Below are 16,050 nucleotides of genomic sequence, written 5' to 3'. Positions count from 1 at the left end.
CTGACCCACGCTAAGTTTTGAAATCTTAAAAAAAGTTTCTAGTCTGTCTTGGAGAAAAAAAAAATAAATTAAAATTTCAAATTCTATGAATTAATAACTCAAGCCAAAAAAAAAAAAAAAAAAGTATTTAGTCGGGACAGCTGAAATTCTTTTATCTCAACATATTTTGATAAATGACCATATATTTCTATATAGCAAGCCCAGGACAATACATGCAAATTCTTCATTAAAGCACCTTTTTTATTTATCTTTTTGGACATCACAAAAGTGCACTTTGATCAATAGAATAGAGTAATTCAGTTGGAAAGGACCTTCAAAAATCACCTAGTTCAACTGCCTGACCACTTCAGGGCAAGAGGAACAATTCTTTCAATTTTACTTCAGTTTTCTTTCAAATTCAAATTTCTTTCAATTTTTGTTCTTTCTAGAGGAACAATTTTCTTTCAAGAAATGAGGAAAATGGAAATTATTCTCAGGAAAGTTCTTTTATAACATTGTTCCACCTTATCAAATAGAAATTTGGCAATCTGAATGTCAAAGAGTTCACTTGAGATCAGTGCAAGTTGGAACTTTTAGGTGAAAAGGCTTCTAGTGCTATATGGTTCCAGCACTCACCAGAGAAAGGCTTCGGCAGAGAAATTAAGTTGCATGGTGTTAGAATGCAAAGATGAAGGATATATTGCCAACAGTGCTTCAAACGTGCAGATTTCCTGTGACTGCACTATAGTTTTTATGTGCTGCATATTATATTCCTTTTATATAACAGCCATTTGAACAAAAGATTAAACAGACTTGAGCAAATGATCAGTATTTTCCACTTCTTGTTTCTCTCTCTCTGTAAGAATGAGTATTCTGCTGACATTTGCTTTTAAAATATAAAGCTTCTAGTAAGTGCTTCATTTTTTCTGCAACTTTTGCATCATGTGGTAATTTACAAGAAACAATGTAGATATTAAGCCTTTATACTTTTACAATCACCTGCCTTGCTTTTTTCAGTTATTTCATTTTGTTGTACTGTGTGATTCAAATAGATCAGATTTTATTCTGAATTCTTTGAAAATCAACCCCAATGAGTCAAGATGTGAGACAATTAAAATTGTTAGATAAAAACTAGTAGCATCAGGTTGCATTTCATTGATATGTAACAGCAGTATCTTTGTTTTCTGTTTCATAGTTTTACCTTCATATTATCAATGGTTTAGCATAGTCCGCATTACAATGGTAACTTCAGATTTCATGGCTATTTCATGAATATTTGTATCAGGGATACCAGTATTATTAGGTAAGCATGCTAATTTAAACAGGAGCACTTTCTTACCTCAAATCTAGATGCTTGAACTTGGTTGGAGGATGCCATGTTTAGTTCATTTCATGAGTAGCTATCATGAACACGAAGTAGCATGTTCTAAAAACAAGCACTGCAAAACACTGGAGACAGCTGAATTTTGAAGCTGTCCAGGTAGGTAAGCTATTTCACTGTAAAATGGTTTATTCAAATATCACTTGTCTCCTACTGAAAATAGCAGTTGAACTTTTCATATCCTACTTTCTGTATTTTACATATGAACTTTTTTTTTTTATTTATTTCTGGAGTATTTATAGTGGCCTTCCCTTCAGAGGTGAAGTCAGGACTTGCATGCTTTTTTAAACTCAGTTAATTTTATATGTATATATATATATATATTTGTTATAGTCAAGTCACTTTAACAGTCAGTGCTGAATAAGGACTTAACATTTGACTTTGCACAGAAATTTTTACAATTTATAAACATATCTCTATATAAAGTTCTGAAATCATTCAACATGTGTTATAACTTGTTTTTTCTTCCCTAAGCTTTTGAAGGTTTTAAAGGCATTCAGAACAGGTACTGATTGGATCTAGAACTAGATCTGACTTTTCCTGAAGTGACATAAATGCTGATCTTGCAAGACACCAAAATATGTATTCAACTTCATAAATTCTCTTAATCTCAACAGAAACATATTCATGTTTTAGTTTTCCTTAATCTACAGCTTTCCTCTCTCATTTCAATCCTTCACTCTGTAAAAGAGTTGATACTATTGGTAGCACAAAAATGTTGAAGGATCTAAATAATATACGAGGATACAAAACATTATGTAAATAATTAATACCCTTCAGATTCTTATTCGCAATGCTATAATTAGTTCTGCAGAGGCTGAAAGTCTTCTAATGTAAGTATAAAAATCTTTGTGTATTTTGACTATGTGCTTTAATTGCATAAAACTAAATTCTTACCCTTCTTTTAAAATAAACGAAAAAGGGAAAAGCATTTTAATCATTCAAAACTGTAGCTGAAAGATAGAAAGTGCAATGTGTTCTTCAACAATATTACTATTGCAAAATCAAAATACCAAATGAAGAAAACTGTTTACTTCCAAGTCTAGTATCAGCAACAGAGCAAATCCATCATCTATTCTAACCATTTAATAATCAGAACTAGCAAATCCAACACAAATATTTCCCAAGGAAAAGGAGTGACTCAAAGGCATTACTCTTCCTCATTTACTATTCTTAGCCAAACAACAAAGCTTTTCAGGACTTTTCTGCCATTTGCTTTTCTGCTATTCTTCATGACTTTGAAATCTTTTGTTTGTACTTTTTGCCATTGTGCTTTCTGATGCTGAGGGTTCCTGACTACAAAGTAGGGATGACCTGCAATGGACATGAGATTTGTGCCTGTATAAAGCCCTGATGAATTCAGTGTGACTCCCTGGAAGTGCAGCAGTAGACATCTTCAGGCAGAGTAGTAGGGATGGCCCTGAGACCGAAGTGAAGGTCTTAATTTTTAATTACTTTTTCATAAAGGTACAATCAGTGAATATGGAGGTAATGGAATGAAGAGGATAAAAATGTTTGAACCTAACTTTAGAGACCTGCTCAACACACACTTCTGTACAGATGCATCTGTCTAAAAAACTAGCATTTCAACAAATTCATCCCTTTAAAATCATCAGTGGGTGTATCCTCCTCAAAACAATAAGATGTGGGTGAATTATTGAAAATATATCATGAGTCCTCTTTTAAAAACAAAGCAATCATCACATTTTTGATAAGATCAGACAAACTCGTATTATGGTGGGCTGCTTGTATTCCAGTTGATCCATGTGGCAACAATATACAGTGGAGATGGCTTGCAGGGGGAAACGCTTTGAATTACATAGACCTGTATCAGGTAATGTAGTGTAATGTAGTGACAAGTGCTGCTACTGCTATACTCTGGGACATGGAAGTGAAACTGAGACCCAGTCACATCTCTTTTCTTATTGCTGGTTGGAAAAGGCAGGCAGGCAGGCACATTTTCCACTGCTGAAATTCATCATTGTACTTGGCATGTTTTTTGTTAGATTAAAGTAGTGATCTGTCTGGAATTGTCCCTGCTCTAGGCAGCCAACATTGTGGCATACTTAGGGTGTAGATATAAACTACGTTCTGTAAGCTAACATAAACCAGCACAGGTTCTGCTGTGAATGAGATTATGTACCATAACTTGACAATCAAACTTTTTTATTTGCAATGTATCTGTTTCATAGAGTTAAGTAGATAATTATTATTTTGCATTATTATTACTACTATTACTATTATTATTTTTATTATTGTTATTATTGTTGTTGTTATTATTATTCCACAAAGGCTTAATCCCTTGTGTTTTGGTTAAACTTCATGCTAAAACTTTAAGCAGTATAAATCCAGTTCCTGATTCCCAGTGATTTAGGTGTGATTTCCTAATTCCCTTGGGATATTTTTAATTTCCTAATGAAAGTATATAGAGATTTGGCATTTCTGCCTCCTACATTAAAGTTCAGCAAAATACCTTGCCTCAAAAACAGGACAGAAAGGAAACTGAAAAGGGCATGTACTTATGTGCTTCCCAAATAGGAATGGATATAAATCTTGTTCTTCAGGAACTTTTGTGATTCATTTTAAAGTCTTTAGAAGACAGAAGGAAAATAACAATTTTGTGCAGTTGTGTTTTTTTTTTTTTTAGGACCCGAATCTCTCATTGTACTGTTAATTCCTACTGTTTTCCTTGCAAAACAAATATTTTATCAGTCTCATGATTATGTTATAATTTGTTTAGCTAAAGTAACTGAAGGATTATTAAAATGTGTTGGTGTAAATTATGTGGACTGGTAGCACATTTATATTATCTGTCATTACTGCTCGGATAAGCCATACAATTAGATTTATGGATATCAAGTAGTTAAACAACCATTAGAAATAAAATGGTAGAGCTTTCAAAATATTTAAATAATTTTTTAACCATATTCCCCTTGCTGGTGTTCTGGCAGTGGAAAAAAATGCAGATTAATTAAGGTTGGGTAATTTATAATAATGAATAAAAAGATGATTTTAAAGTAAAGTTGGTTATGCTCCCCCAAAAATCTTAAAACTGCATATTTACTCTAAAGGTTGGTGTTTGCTTGATTACTTGCTAAACTCTTAGGATTATTTCACAGTAACTAAACCAGAATAAAATACATTATTTCTAATATGAAACCGTGTCATGTAAAATTCTGCTTGTGTTTACTAAAACCCTCGTCTGGCCCACCTTGGGAACCCTAGGACTAGGGTGTAAAATACTTTCACCATGACTTTTCAAACAATAATGGTTGAAGAGTCCTTTCTTTACAGAACATACAGAAATAATGTTGGGATACTTTGTTCATTAGCCTGGTGGGAATTAGTTTTCTTTTTCTTGTCCTTTTTTTCTTTTGAGGCCTATTTTCTTGTTACTGCAAATTGGTCCCAATTACATATGGAGTGTCTGGTTGCTGTTCTGGTTTAATTGCATATGACAATATCAAATTTCAGTGCACCTATAGCCAAGCTCATGTTAACTGGTATCATCCAGTCTTTAAATAACTTTACCTTACTTTATTTTCCCACTTCATATGACTACTAAAGATTTCTAAAGTAATTTTGATAATAAAATTTATTTGATAATAAAAACCTAGGACTGCTGTCTTTTTACTCTAATTTCCCGTACCTATATCCCTGTGTATTTAATGAGATGTTATTTGTCAAATACAAGCAATCAGATATCACCAGCTTGTGTATCTTGGCTTTTCAGGTGGGGAAATGGGAGAACAACTCACTGAGCCTGAAGTACTCTGTCTGGCCAAGGTACAGCTCTTTTGCAGACAGTGAACCGGATGATAACCATTTGAGTATTGTCACCTTGGAGGAGGCTCCCTTTGTCATTGTTGAGGATGTGGATCCTTTGATGGAAAGTTGCCAAAAAAACACCGTGCCATGTCGTAAATTTGTCAAAATTAAGTAAGTAAATACACAGTGTTCCTTTTTTGTTTGTTTGCTTTTGAGTGCAAAATGTTCATCTATTTTCTCATTAATGCTTTCCCTTATTTCTTTTGTTGTATATACATTTTTTCTCATACTTTGCTGTTCTTGATTCCTATCTTTGCTTTTTGTTCTGTATTTCTCTTCCTCTTTCTTTTTCTCTTTCCTGCACAGCATGCTTTTCTTTGCACATCTTCCCTTTCAATACATCAGAAGGTTCTGGTTATATACATATAAGTAACATTGAGTCAATGACAAGATAGTATGTATGTAGTAAATTCAAAATCAACTAGAAATGGCCCTTCTCAGTCACATGAAAGAAGATAGCATATTCTAAAACTAGATTGTTTTAATGAGTCCTCTTTGAATGGTTTCCTGCTATGTTGAAATGCACCTATTTTAATATATATTAATTAATTAATTAATTATATTATTTAATATATATTAAAATATATATATATATATATATATATATATATATATATATATATATTGAAAATAATGCATTTATGCTTAAATTTGGTACAAGATAAACTATTCCAGCACAAAATACTATGACATACCAGCTAGAGAAAAGTCCATTGCTTTGATTGCTCTGTAATTTTGGAGTAATCATTAGAAAACGGTGGAAGATTTGTCATTGTGGATTCATTAATGCTTCTTCACCCATTATATGCTTCACCCATTATATGCTTCAGTCTACGTGTTTCCAAAATGAGTATAACATTTTTAATTGAGCAGGTGTTAGAAGATGTAATTGACGTTTCTGAAGTTTTCCAGAAGTTGCTGAATACTTTCTGAAGTCCAGGACATTTTTATTGACATATCTGAACTTCTTAGTCAGGTTCTAAGCAACATTTTGTTTGTGATTTGAATTTCTTCAAAGTCTGTAAAATATTGCCTATTTAAAAAAAAATAAAAAAATTCTTGTCTAAGACCTACATGGGTGATCACAGTTTGGGACTCTGGTTTCTCTGTTGTCAGGATTTTTCTGACCTTCCAGAGTGGTCTTTGCACTCAAAGATAGCCTGAACGTCACCTTCTCAAACTGCAGGAAAAGATATAATAGCACCCACTGCTTCCAGAGCTGTGTACTACCATGCCTTTACACAGCTTATGTGTTGGGCAGTTCAGTAATTATTAAATTATGTGTGGTACATAATATCTTAAGAGCAGAAGTAATAAATGTTTAATCTAAATCAAAGAAACATCAGTAAGTGGAGACTGTATGAATTGATGGAGAAGTGAAGTCCAGTAGGAGAGAAACTGAAGCAGAAAATGTTGTACAAGGTCTACCACCATCTTCTATTTATTTTGTCAAGCCACTGTAATATGATTAGTAAGAGCTATAAGCACCATATAAAGCATCCCATGGTTTTTTATTTCTCCATCATTCCAGAAAAAAAATGGTCACTTGGAAGTTTGAAAAATTGTTCTTTTACAATATGCTGACTCTTGCTGTTGTGGTGGTTCTGTTTTTCCCAGGAGAAATGTTTGTCTTGCTTCTCTTTTAACAGCAACTCAACTAATGAGGGAACTAATGTAAAGAAGTGCTGCAAAGGATTCTGCATTGATATCTTGAAGAAATTGTCTAAAACTGTCAAGTTCACGTATGACCTGTATTTGGTGACTAATGGGAAACATGGCAAAAAAGTCAATAATGTATGGAATGGAATGATTGGTGAAGTAAGTTCTGTTAGGTAAAAGAGCTCTTAAGTAAGAACCTAGCAATGTTTGTTTTAAATTCATTTGGAGAAATGAGGTGTTCTCTACTGAGTAATATTGGTGGTGTCTTCTCTTTGTGGATCAGGTGGTATATCATCGTGCAGTTATGGCTGTGGGGTCTCTCACTATTAATGAAGAGCGCTCTGAAGTGGTTGACTTTTCAGTGCCATTTGTTGAGACTGGGATTAGTGTCATGGTGTCACGGAGCAATGGCACAGTTTCACCATCTGCTTTTCTAGGTATGGTTCTTCAACCCCTCAAGATCATTTAATTGCAATTCTGTAGAGTGGGATAGCTTTCATTGTTAGTTAAGCTAAATAGTGTGTTGACATGTTTCTTAGTTTTTTGAATTACATGTTAGGAAGTTTGTATGGTGTCAGCAAACTGATTAATGTGATTTTTAACACATGAAGAGAGTGCTGTTGGTTTCAAATGCAGTAACTGGAAACCAAATGATAATGATTTGAATACAAAAAAGAATTCCCCAGCACCTTCATTTAGGAAAATTACTTCCTCAAGATCTGCTTACACATTAACCCGTGCTTTTTAGCCCATAATAAATTGTCTCATATTTTTCTAGCACTCACATTCACAAAATCATTGAACTCCCCCCTCGTAGAATAGCGTAGAAAAGAAGACTTTATTAGAATAGATCTGACACTAAATGGGCAACAGATCTGGCTTCCAAAGACCATATTACCGCACTGCAAAGCTTCTGAGTGTTTTCTTCAATTTTCTGTGTTGTGATGATGGAGTTGAGCAATGGGGATTCAGCATGGAAATGAAAGGCTCGATAGAAAAGAGGTGGGATACAAAGAAGTAAAGATCTCTGTCTTCTCTCCTTCCCTTGTTTGCTACTTGTTTCTATTGTTCGTTTCTCCTTTCATTATCTGCCTCTCCACTGTAGTGCCTATGTTTGACTTTTATATTTAGTGGTTTGCCTGAGTTTTTCAAAGGTATTTTGCAAATGAAAAATAGTGCTAGTGGAGATAAAATAATCTAATTGAAACTGAAGAAAAATCAGTATTTTACAGGTATCTTACAGAACAGTTTCACATCTTCAATATGGTGAGCAATTATGACATTTTAATCATTTTATTATTTTATATATTTATTATATATATATATATTTATATCAGTATAGTTTCTTTTTAGATTAAGTGTAAATTCTTCACTCAATTCAAATCACCTTTAGCCATTGAGGAACTGATTGTTACTAGAGTATCAGATACAAGTGGGCAAATAATTGTTTTTTCTCATAGCCATTGTCATCATTTATACACAGAGCTTATTTCTCATACCTGTTCCATAAATGCACATTGCGGAGATGAAGCAATAGCTCATAAGTGTAACATAGTGAATAATCAAATAATTTACCTAACTTGTTAATACCTAAACAGATTTTGTTGGTGATTAATTTTGTTGTTTACTGAATAGAAGACTGTTTAATGAAATTATGAGAGGCTGCATTTTTAAATGAAAATACTCAGATAATGATTTTTTATTTCTATAAGTAATTGACTTGTACAGTTAATTTATTTTTTAAATTGTACTTTCTATGTGTTGAAGTTATCATTTGAATTATACGGTGTTTTCCTAAATATGTTCCAATTTTTGGCAATTTTTTTAATGGACTTTGCTTACTTCTTACCTGCTTCCAGCTATCATCAAAACAGACTGCTTTTGTGCTTTTTTCACAACATCATAGTTATATTTCTACAATTAATTTAATGCTTTTGGTTTAGTTGGATATGTACAGAATTTAAAAAGTAAAAATGATGCCTTCTTGTCAAGCTCTATAGAACAGATTTTTTTTTTTTGTAGAAATCTGATCTACTGCACTGATAAATTAAGTCTGTGATCTCAGATGTACTTTCTGTTTATTTAGACATAGATGAAACTGTCACATCACTGGAACTGCTTGTGTATTTCGATGTTGTGGGAGTAGTATTAAAGTGCTCTGCCATGCAAAATAGTATCAGATAGATAACTGAATTTATTCATAGACAGATTTAATTTTTTTAACTGAGTGTCAACTGAGTTGTCTTATGTAACTTTTATGTTTTCTTTTTTTTAATCTGTGAAAAACAATACTATTAAATAGCAATGAAGTTTACGAAATACTTGTTTTTATGATTTACTGCCATCACTGTATGCAAGTACAAAATTTGTCTGAACTAGATTTTCCATTCAATGATTGTGTCTAATGGATTTAAGTAACTGATGGGCTGACAGCCTCTCCCTCATTATCTGTTCCCAAAGGTGTCTCCTACCAAGAATTTTAGAATAAAAAATAAGAATTTTATCCATGATAAAACTTTTTCATGTATTACTACTGTTCATGTATACTAGATCCACGACGTTAGTTTTTAAAAAAATCAGTGGGGGCTTTATTCAACTTTTCTATATATTTAAGAGAAAGAGAGTTCATAGGTGAGGCTACTTGTCTTTTTTTTTTTTTTTTTTTTTTTTTTTTTTTTTTTTTTTTTTCTTCTGGTAAAATGGCAAATCTTTTTCATTGCTCTATTTTCTCCACTGCCAGTAATTTGCAATGTACACTAACAAGTCATATGCTAGTATTTTTCCGTCATATCATTGTTCTACTTAAAAATTTTATAAAACCTGCTGCCTCCTGGGGAAAAATTCCTTCTGTCCTTTGAGAATAACAGTGCTGAATGCACAATTTGATCTGTAATATGACAGGAACATCAACTTTATTATTCAATTGATTTTGTACTTGTTCAATCTTGCTACTTATTATAAATGGCTTTTATTTTGCTGTTGCTTCTGTTGCTTCTACTCCTCATTACCAGACTGCATAAATTATTAAGGACCATTCTGCATTAACTGTTGTTTATAGCTTGCTTTTTCACTTTAGCTTATTTTGCCCTTTGCCTAATTTAAATTTTGACAAATTACCATTGCTGCTTTTACCCTGATGCTTTTCATAAGAGTTTTATGAGGGTTGCTGACTGTCTTCTATGAGAATGCTGTCAATATTGTATGATAGTTTTATGTGAATTCCAATTAATTCCAATTAATATGTGATTACATAGAATATTTATCATTAAGTGGCATCTACTTGTCTGTTTCTGAATGGATTTATTTTTGTCTTTTAAACATTCTGTTATTTTGCTAACTTATTATTCTCTTCCAAAAAATGTCTTTAGTAATTGAAAGAATTTTATAAACTGTCTTTAAAAGATAACAACAAAACAAAACCAGAAACAAAACCAAAAAAACCCCTGTTCCTTAATCATCTCTTAAAATCAAAAAGAGAACTGTTTGGTTTGAAAATTCCCTGCTTTGTCTTGTCAGTTCACATTCAAACTCACAAGTGGGGCTATCTGGAATTTGGTCTTTCATGGTTCCAAATTTATGAAGAAATTGTAGCAAACGAAACCAATCTCATAAGATTTTCACATCTAGGCCCAAATTATGATACTTTATTCCAGTTCTTGGTGAATACTTCATGCTAACGTGGGCAAGGTTCAGACTGGGCTATTGGGCTCAGCTCACTTTAGCTCTTGCTCAGAGTCATTTCCTACAATGATAGAAGAATTTTCATTTTTGATGAAGAGATTAGGATGGAGGAGTCTCTTGGGCTTTCAAAAAAGCAAAGCATGGGAGCAAATTCATTTATTGTCACTTTCAGTGCTTCTTGGTTCTGTTCTAATTTAAAATAGTTATTAAGATTTTTTTCTCACATTTCAGAGCACATTCACGCTACCAGTATTTACCAAAATTAGAGTATAATATGCCCCCAGATAAGCTGACCTAATAAAGATATATTACTTTGCCATACCAAACTTTTGTTGCATTTATCCTTATACAGCTACCACAGGAACACCTGAAATGACAGAGAATTTGTAATCGGTCAAAGCTGAAATTTAAGAACTTTGTGTTATCACATGGTATTTCCAATCCTTTCAAAAAATTGGTGCTTGTTCTGGTATTTGAAACTACTTTTAGTTTTCTGTTCCAACCTACTTCTTTAAGTTATGTTTTTTCTACCTTTCAAACTGACATTCAGTTTTCCATAAAAACCTTTTGATTTCAGAAATTTGCTCCCAGATGAGAGTGAAACTTGCAAAAGAATGTTTTTGCTATGAGTGGAAACAATGAATGCAAGCATTTGGCTTTTTTCCCTAATGCTTTCTGTTGGATAGAAAATCAGAGAGGTGTACTTCACTGAAACACCAAATGTTTTAAGCATATGCGTAATTGCTTTTTCTCTACAGAAACTGTCATAATGGTTGGAGTATTCTGTTGATAAAAGCATGCATCACAGGATTAATAGAAAAGGATTGTAAACTGAATGAGCCGCAAGTCAAACCAATTATTTGCCACTCGGTGTCGGTTAAGACTTTGTTAAAGAAGACAAGTACATAGACTTCATGTTTGAATTGCAACTCACATTTATGATTTCAGATGTATGGAGATTGTGGATACTAACAGCAGTTCTTTGTATATTGCTGCTTAGTTCTAGCAGTAATGCTAGCATTTTTGTTGGTAAAAGCTAATTTAAAGAAAGCCTCTGGGCTTGCCTAGCCTGAGACACTAGAATTCTTGTGATGTGACTGGTTTAATGAACTGTTTCTGTTTCTCTTGTCTGTTTTGCTGCAGAGCCTTTTAGTGCTTCCGTCTGGGTGATGATGTTTGTGATGCTTCTCATTGTGTCCGCCATGGCTGTCTTTATATTTGAGTATTTTAGCCCTGTAGGATATAACAGGAACTTAGCACAAGGGAAAGGTAAGCTTTGCAATTTACACAACCTTAGGGCTATAAAAACAAAGCAAAACAAACAAACAAACAAAATGTATTTACCATCCTTTACCCTGTATCTTTTAAAATAAATGTAACGTAGGAATAAAACAGTAAAAGCAGTTATGAAAGCATGCTTGCTCTTCATTTAAAATGTGATTTCTTGAGGCCTTATATACTCATGTCTATATTCTAATTCATTGCAATAAAGATGTAGAAGGATAAGTGATATTAAAGAGAGTTGTATTCAGGCAGCATTATGTTAGTATACTGTATCAGTTGTAGGGCGTCAGCTTTAAAAAAAAGGCATTGAAATACTCTTCAGTCTCCTGACTTATGAATTCACAGATAGTTCAGAGATAATGATCTCCAATGGTGAGGTTTGGTGGCTAATCTGGAAAAGCAGCTGTTACGTTGTATATAGTTTTATATAGTCCATATAAAAAGGTATGGTTCTCTTGTGGTGAACTCATCCTTGAAATGAGGCCAGTGGCAGAAGGGCATAATTTCTTACTTTGTAGCATTTGTGGCTGTAGAAACTTCTTTTTGAAAATATAGTGACACAACAAATTTAATACAGAACACGTCTTTCTCAGTGAAAGATACAGTTCTATACTATTAACACTCTGACCTGAGAATGATGATTTCATGTACCATGGTGCCCTCATCCTTCCCTTTCTTCACTTTCAGTTCAGAGTGTGGACAGTTTTTAATTTCTGAAACATACCTTGTTTTATAACGATGTCTCTCAGGTTGGTGAACATAGTCCTAGAGACTATAACAAGCTAATGTTTTCTTCTAGTTGGTGGTTGGTTTGTTCCCTGAACAAGGAGGGTTTTGTAATGTTCAGATATTGTCAACATTTCAATAACTTGGTAAATTTGTAACCTATGTCCAAAATAAACACTGTATTAGGAAGAGGAAAGGAGAAGTTTGTACAGACACTGGGGATCTGCAGCCTGGGCTGTTCTTTTCTCTGTCACATTATGTGATTATGTAGTGGCTACAAATTTATATTATGGCACTGCAACATCATAACTTAGCAGTAGAGGCTTGCCACAAATCCAGTTGCTATTCATTTGAAGCTGGGGAAGCTTAAAAATAATGTGACTCCTTATGTAGATTATTGTATTTTCTGTGTATTTTTAGTAGGATGAAACTCAATGGTGGTAAAATCTTCAGTAGTTTTCTTGGTATATACTTTCATTCGTATTACTGCTCAGAAAATACTTACTATTCATCAGCTCAATCTTAAATGGCCCTATAGGATAGCTTCATAAACCAAAAGCCAGCTCCATTATGATTATTTTACTGCGGTCTATCTTAGCAATGCAGTAAAAATAGAAAAAAGATAATCTAAGATGTGTTTGAGTCTATCAAGAAAATTTGCACTGTTACATGGAGCATTTCTACTGAAATGACAATATGCACTGAGTATACCAACTTTGGATTTTATTCCTTTAATAATTATTTTTAATAATGTAAACTAAAGTTAACAAGTAAATCTGAGTTTTAGTGTGCATACCCATAGGCAGGAATAGAGGTAATATTGGAGGAGTCTGCATAACAGCTTATTGTCTGAATTGTCCCTTAATTCAAAAATGAGTACTTTTGAAAAAGTTGGATGAGTCACGTTCAGGAGCAGCCTGTTTCTCCATTGAACACACAGGGGATCTAGATGATGTCTGCACTGTACTAACCTAAAGCTGGGTAAGAGGAATCTTCCCTTTATTCTCAGAGGACTCAACAAATATGGTCTTTTTAGTGGATAATATCTCTGCTAACCTGCTTCTGCTAGTCCATGGGCATGAAGTGAGGGCATTATGCTGACAACTTTGGGTGCCTTCGGATGAATTCAAAGCTGACTGAAAAAAATTACAGAACTGCACAGATTACCTGGGCCAGGTTTCTGCCTGTAATACCAGTGCATTTGTACCTGTGAGGTAGCCTGAGTCTAGCTATAAGTTATGTAACTGTACAGGTGGCTCTTTTTTGTTGATTTATTTTCTGAGTGCAGTGTTGCTTAAAAGTAGGTGAAATGTTTACCCATTTTGATACGCTTATCTGAGAGTACATAAAGTTCAAAAAATATAATGTTGAAGATAGGAGCTTATAAAAATACTTTGGGTGGGAAAAGTATTGGAATCAAATCATTAAGACTTATATCCACAGTTTTCCATTTTACATGTCAGCTGGTACAGAATACTGAAAGGGGACATAGCGTGGCACACACCTTACTGCAAGAGACATCAGTTTGGTCTCCTCCAAACCTATGTTTGCAGTCTCCATTTGAAAACTGCTGAGGTAAATACACGTAGAGAAGTGTTGAAATATTTTTTGCAACAAATATGGAAATAAATGTCATTACAGCAGAAAGTACCGACGCTAAATTCTGTGATTACATTGGGAGGACAATGAATATGTATAAAAATATTTTTCGTAATGTGTTGGTGAGTGCTTTGTTGTTATCGTGTAGTTATGTATTTGTGGTATCTTACCACAAATATACTTGCAACTAAAACAAATGCTCTTTGCAATTCCAGATCCCCATGGACCATCCTTCACCATTGGCAAGGCAGTGTGGTTACTCTGGGGCTTGGTATTCAACAACTCTGTGCCTGTGCAAAACCCCAAAGGGACGACCAGTAAAATCATGGTGTCAGTTTGGGCCTTCTTTGCTGTCATTTTCCTGGCTAGTTATACTGCCAACTTAGCTGCATTTATGATTCAAGAGGAATTTGTTGACCAAGTGACTGGACTGAGTGATAAAAAGGTAGCTCTTCTACCTTAAAAGACATCAGTGTCTGTTCTTCGTAATCTTTATACAAATTTGTACTCTGTACTAAAACCTCATTAACTAAAACTGCATTAATTGAAAAGTACATTAATTTTGTGAAAAAAATGGAAATAAGTTCTTGTTAGATTAAAAGTAATGCTTCATGAACATACAAAAGCTTGAAAAAACTGAAAAGTCAGCTTGAATGCATGGAATACATTTAAAAATATTTAAACATCTCTGTTTAAAATGTTAGTAGTTTATTAATTGGCAGAATATTCATTAAACCAGAAACTATCTAGTAATCATCTGATTACTATCAATACTAATTACTAAATACTAATTACTAATACAAATTACTAATCAATGCTCCTGAAAAAAAAATATGTCTTTTTGCTTTTCATGTAGTGTGGAAGGAAGTCATAGAGAGTTCAGATTTAGAGTGGTGCTAGCATAACTAGACAAATAGAAACAATAATAATCCATACGTGTTCCCTGTGGACACTCGAATATTTTCCTTGTATACCATATGAAGAATAAAGAGTAAAAATAAAGTTGAGATGTACATTACCTGGGATAAGGCACAGAATTTTGATTGTGGAAGTGGCTTTCCTCAATTCAAGAACTTTTTGTGAGAATTCTGTTTTGAGCAGTAGACTCTGATAGTTCACTTAAAGCTTGCTAAAGTTTCACAGAAATAGATAATAAATATGCTTATTTTTGCATATTGTTCTAGCTTGACTGAATTTTCATCTGCTGAAAGTATTCAAGGTCTTGGTACTTGTGAATTTTAATCAATTGTCCTATAAATCAGAAACCCAGCAATTATTTCTTGTTTCATTTGTGACCACTTTGTTGAAGTGGTATTGCAGAAAGTGGTTGAAGTCTGTTTGCAAAATTATTGTAGTGATGGATATACACAAAACACATAAAGGGCACGCTGTTCTCAAGTTTGTGCCCAGTTGTTTAAAAATAAAACTAAATCTCAACATCGAGAGATAATATTTCAATAGACTATAGCACAAGGGAGAACTTTACAGGGAATTTATTTCAAAGGACAGAAGACAAAGGAAATTGTTATTCAAAAGAGGGCAACAGCTCAGATAGACTTGTCTGTTTTCAGTGATCTGAAATATCAAAGTATGAATTTCAAGCATGGCTAGGGGAAAGATAGATATAAAGAAAAGAAAAATGGTAGTAGTTTTGTTTTCATTAGGTTGTGTTGTAGCAAAACCTTTGAAAGAATGTGAATACTATAATACCTCTATTTTAAAATATTACTTAATATGATACAGATAAAAGGTATTTTTCTAACGAGGATTAAAAAGATGGATTTGAAAAATCTGTTCAACTATTTGTGATTAAGTACAGAATGTTTTCCTGATAAGTCCTGATCAGGGCAGGCTTTGGCTTTCACCTGGAATAGTGCTGGTGTTCAGGTCTGCCAATTCATTTGCCACTCTCA

At 33.5% G+C, this 16,050-nt stretch overlaps 1 protein-coding gene across 2 annotated transcripts in view; it reads left to right on the top strand.

Annotated features, from left to right (window-relative positions):
* Window positions 1-16,050, top strand: part of GRIN2A (glutamate ionotropic receptor NMDA type subunit 2A) — a 191,631-nt gene that overhangs the window by 129,428 nt on the left and 46,153 nt on the right. For both annotated transcript variants that reach the window (XM_032197371.1, XM_032197370.1), the window contains exons 5-9: window positions 5,094-5,299; window positions 6,838-7,006; window positions 7,131-7,284; window positions 11,672-11,797; window positions 14,353-14,582. In XM_032197371.1, the coding sequence (XP_032053262.1) occupies window positions 5,094-5,299; window positions 6,838-7,006; window positions 7,131-7,284; window positions 11,672-11,797; window positions 14,353-14,582 (885 nt within the window). The remainder of the gene's footprint in view (window positions 1-5,093; window positions 5,300-6,837; window positions 7,007-7,130; window positions 7,285-11,671; window positions 11,798-14,352; window positions 14,583-16,050) is intronic.

Source organism: Aythya fuligula, chromosome 15 (genome assembly GCF_009819795.1).
Source record: "Aythya fuligula isolate bAytFul2 chromosome 15, bAytFul2.pri, whole genome shotgun sequence".
NCBI lineage: Eukaryota > Metazoa > Chordata > Aves > Anseriformes > Anatidae > Aythya > Aythya fuligula.
Note: the sequence above shows the minus strand (reverse complement) of the source record. Positions and strands in the feature narration are given on the sequence as shown.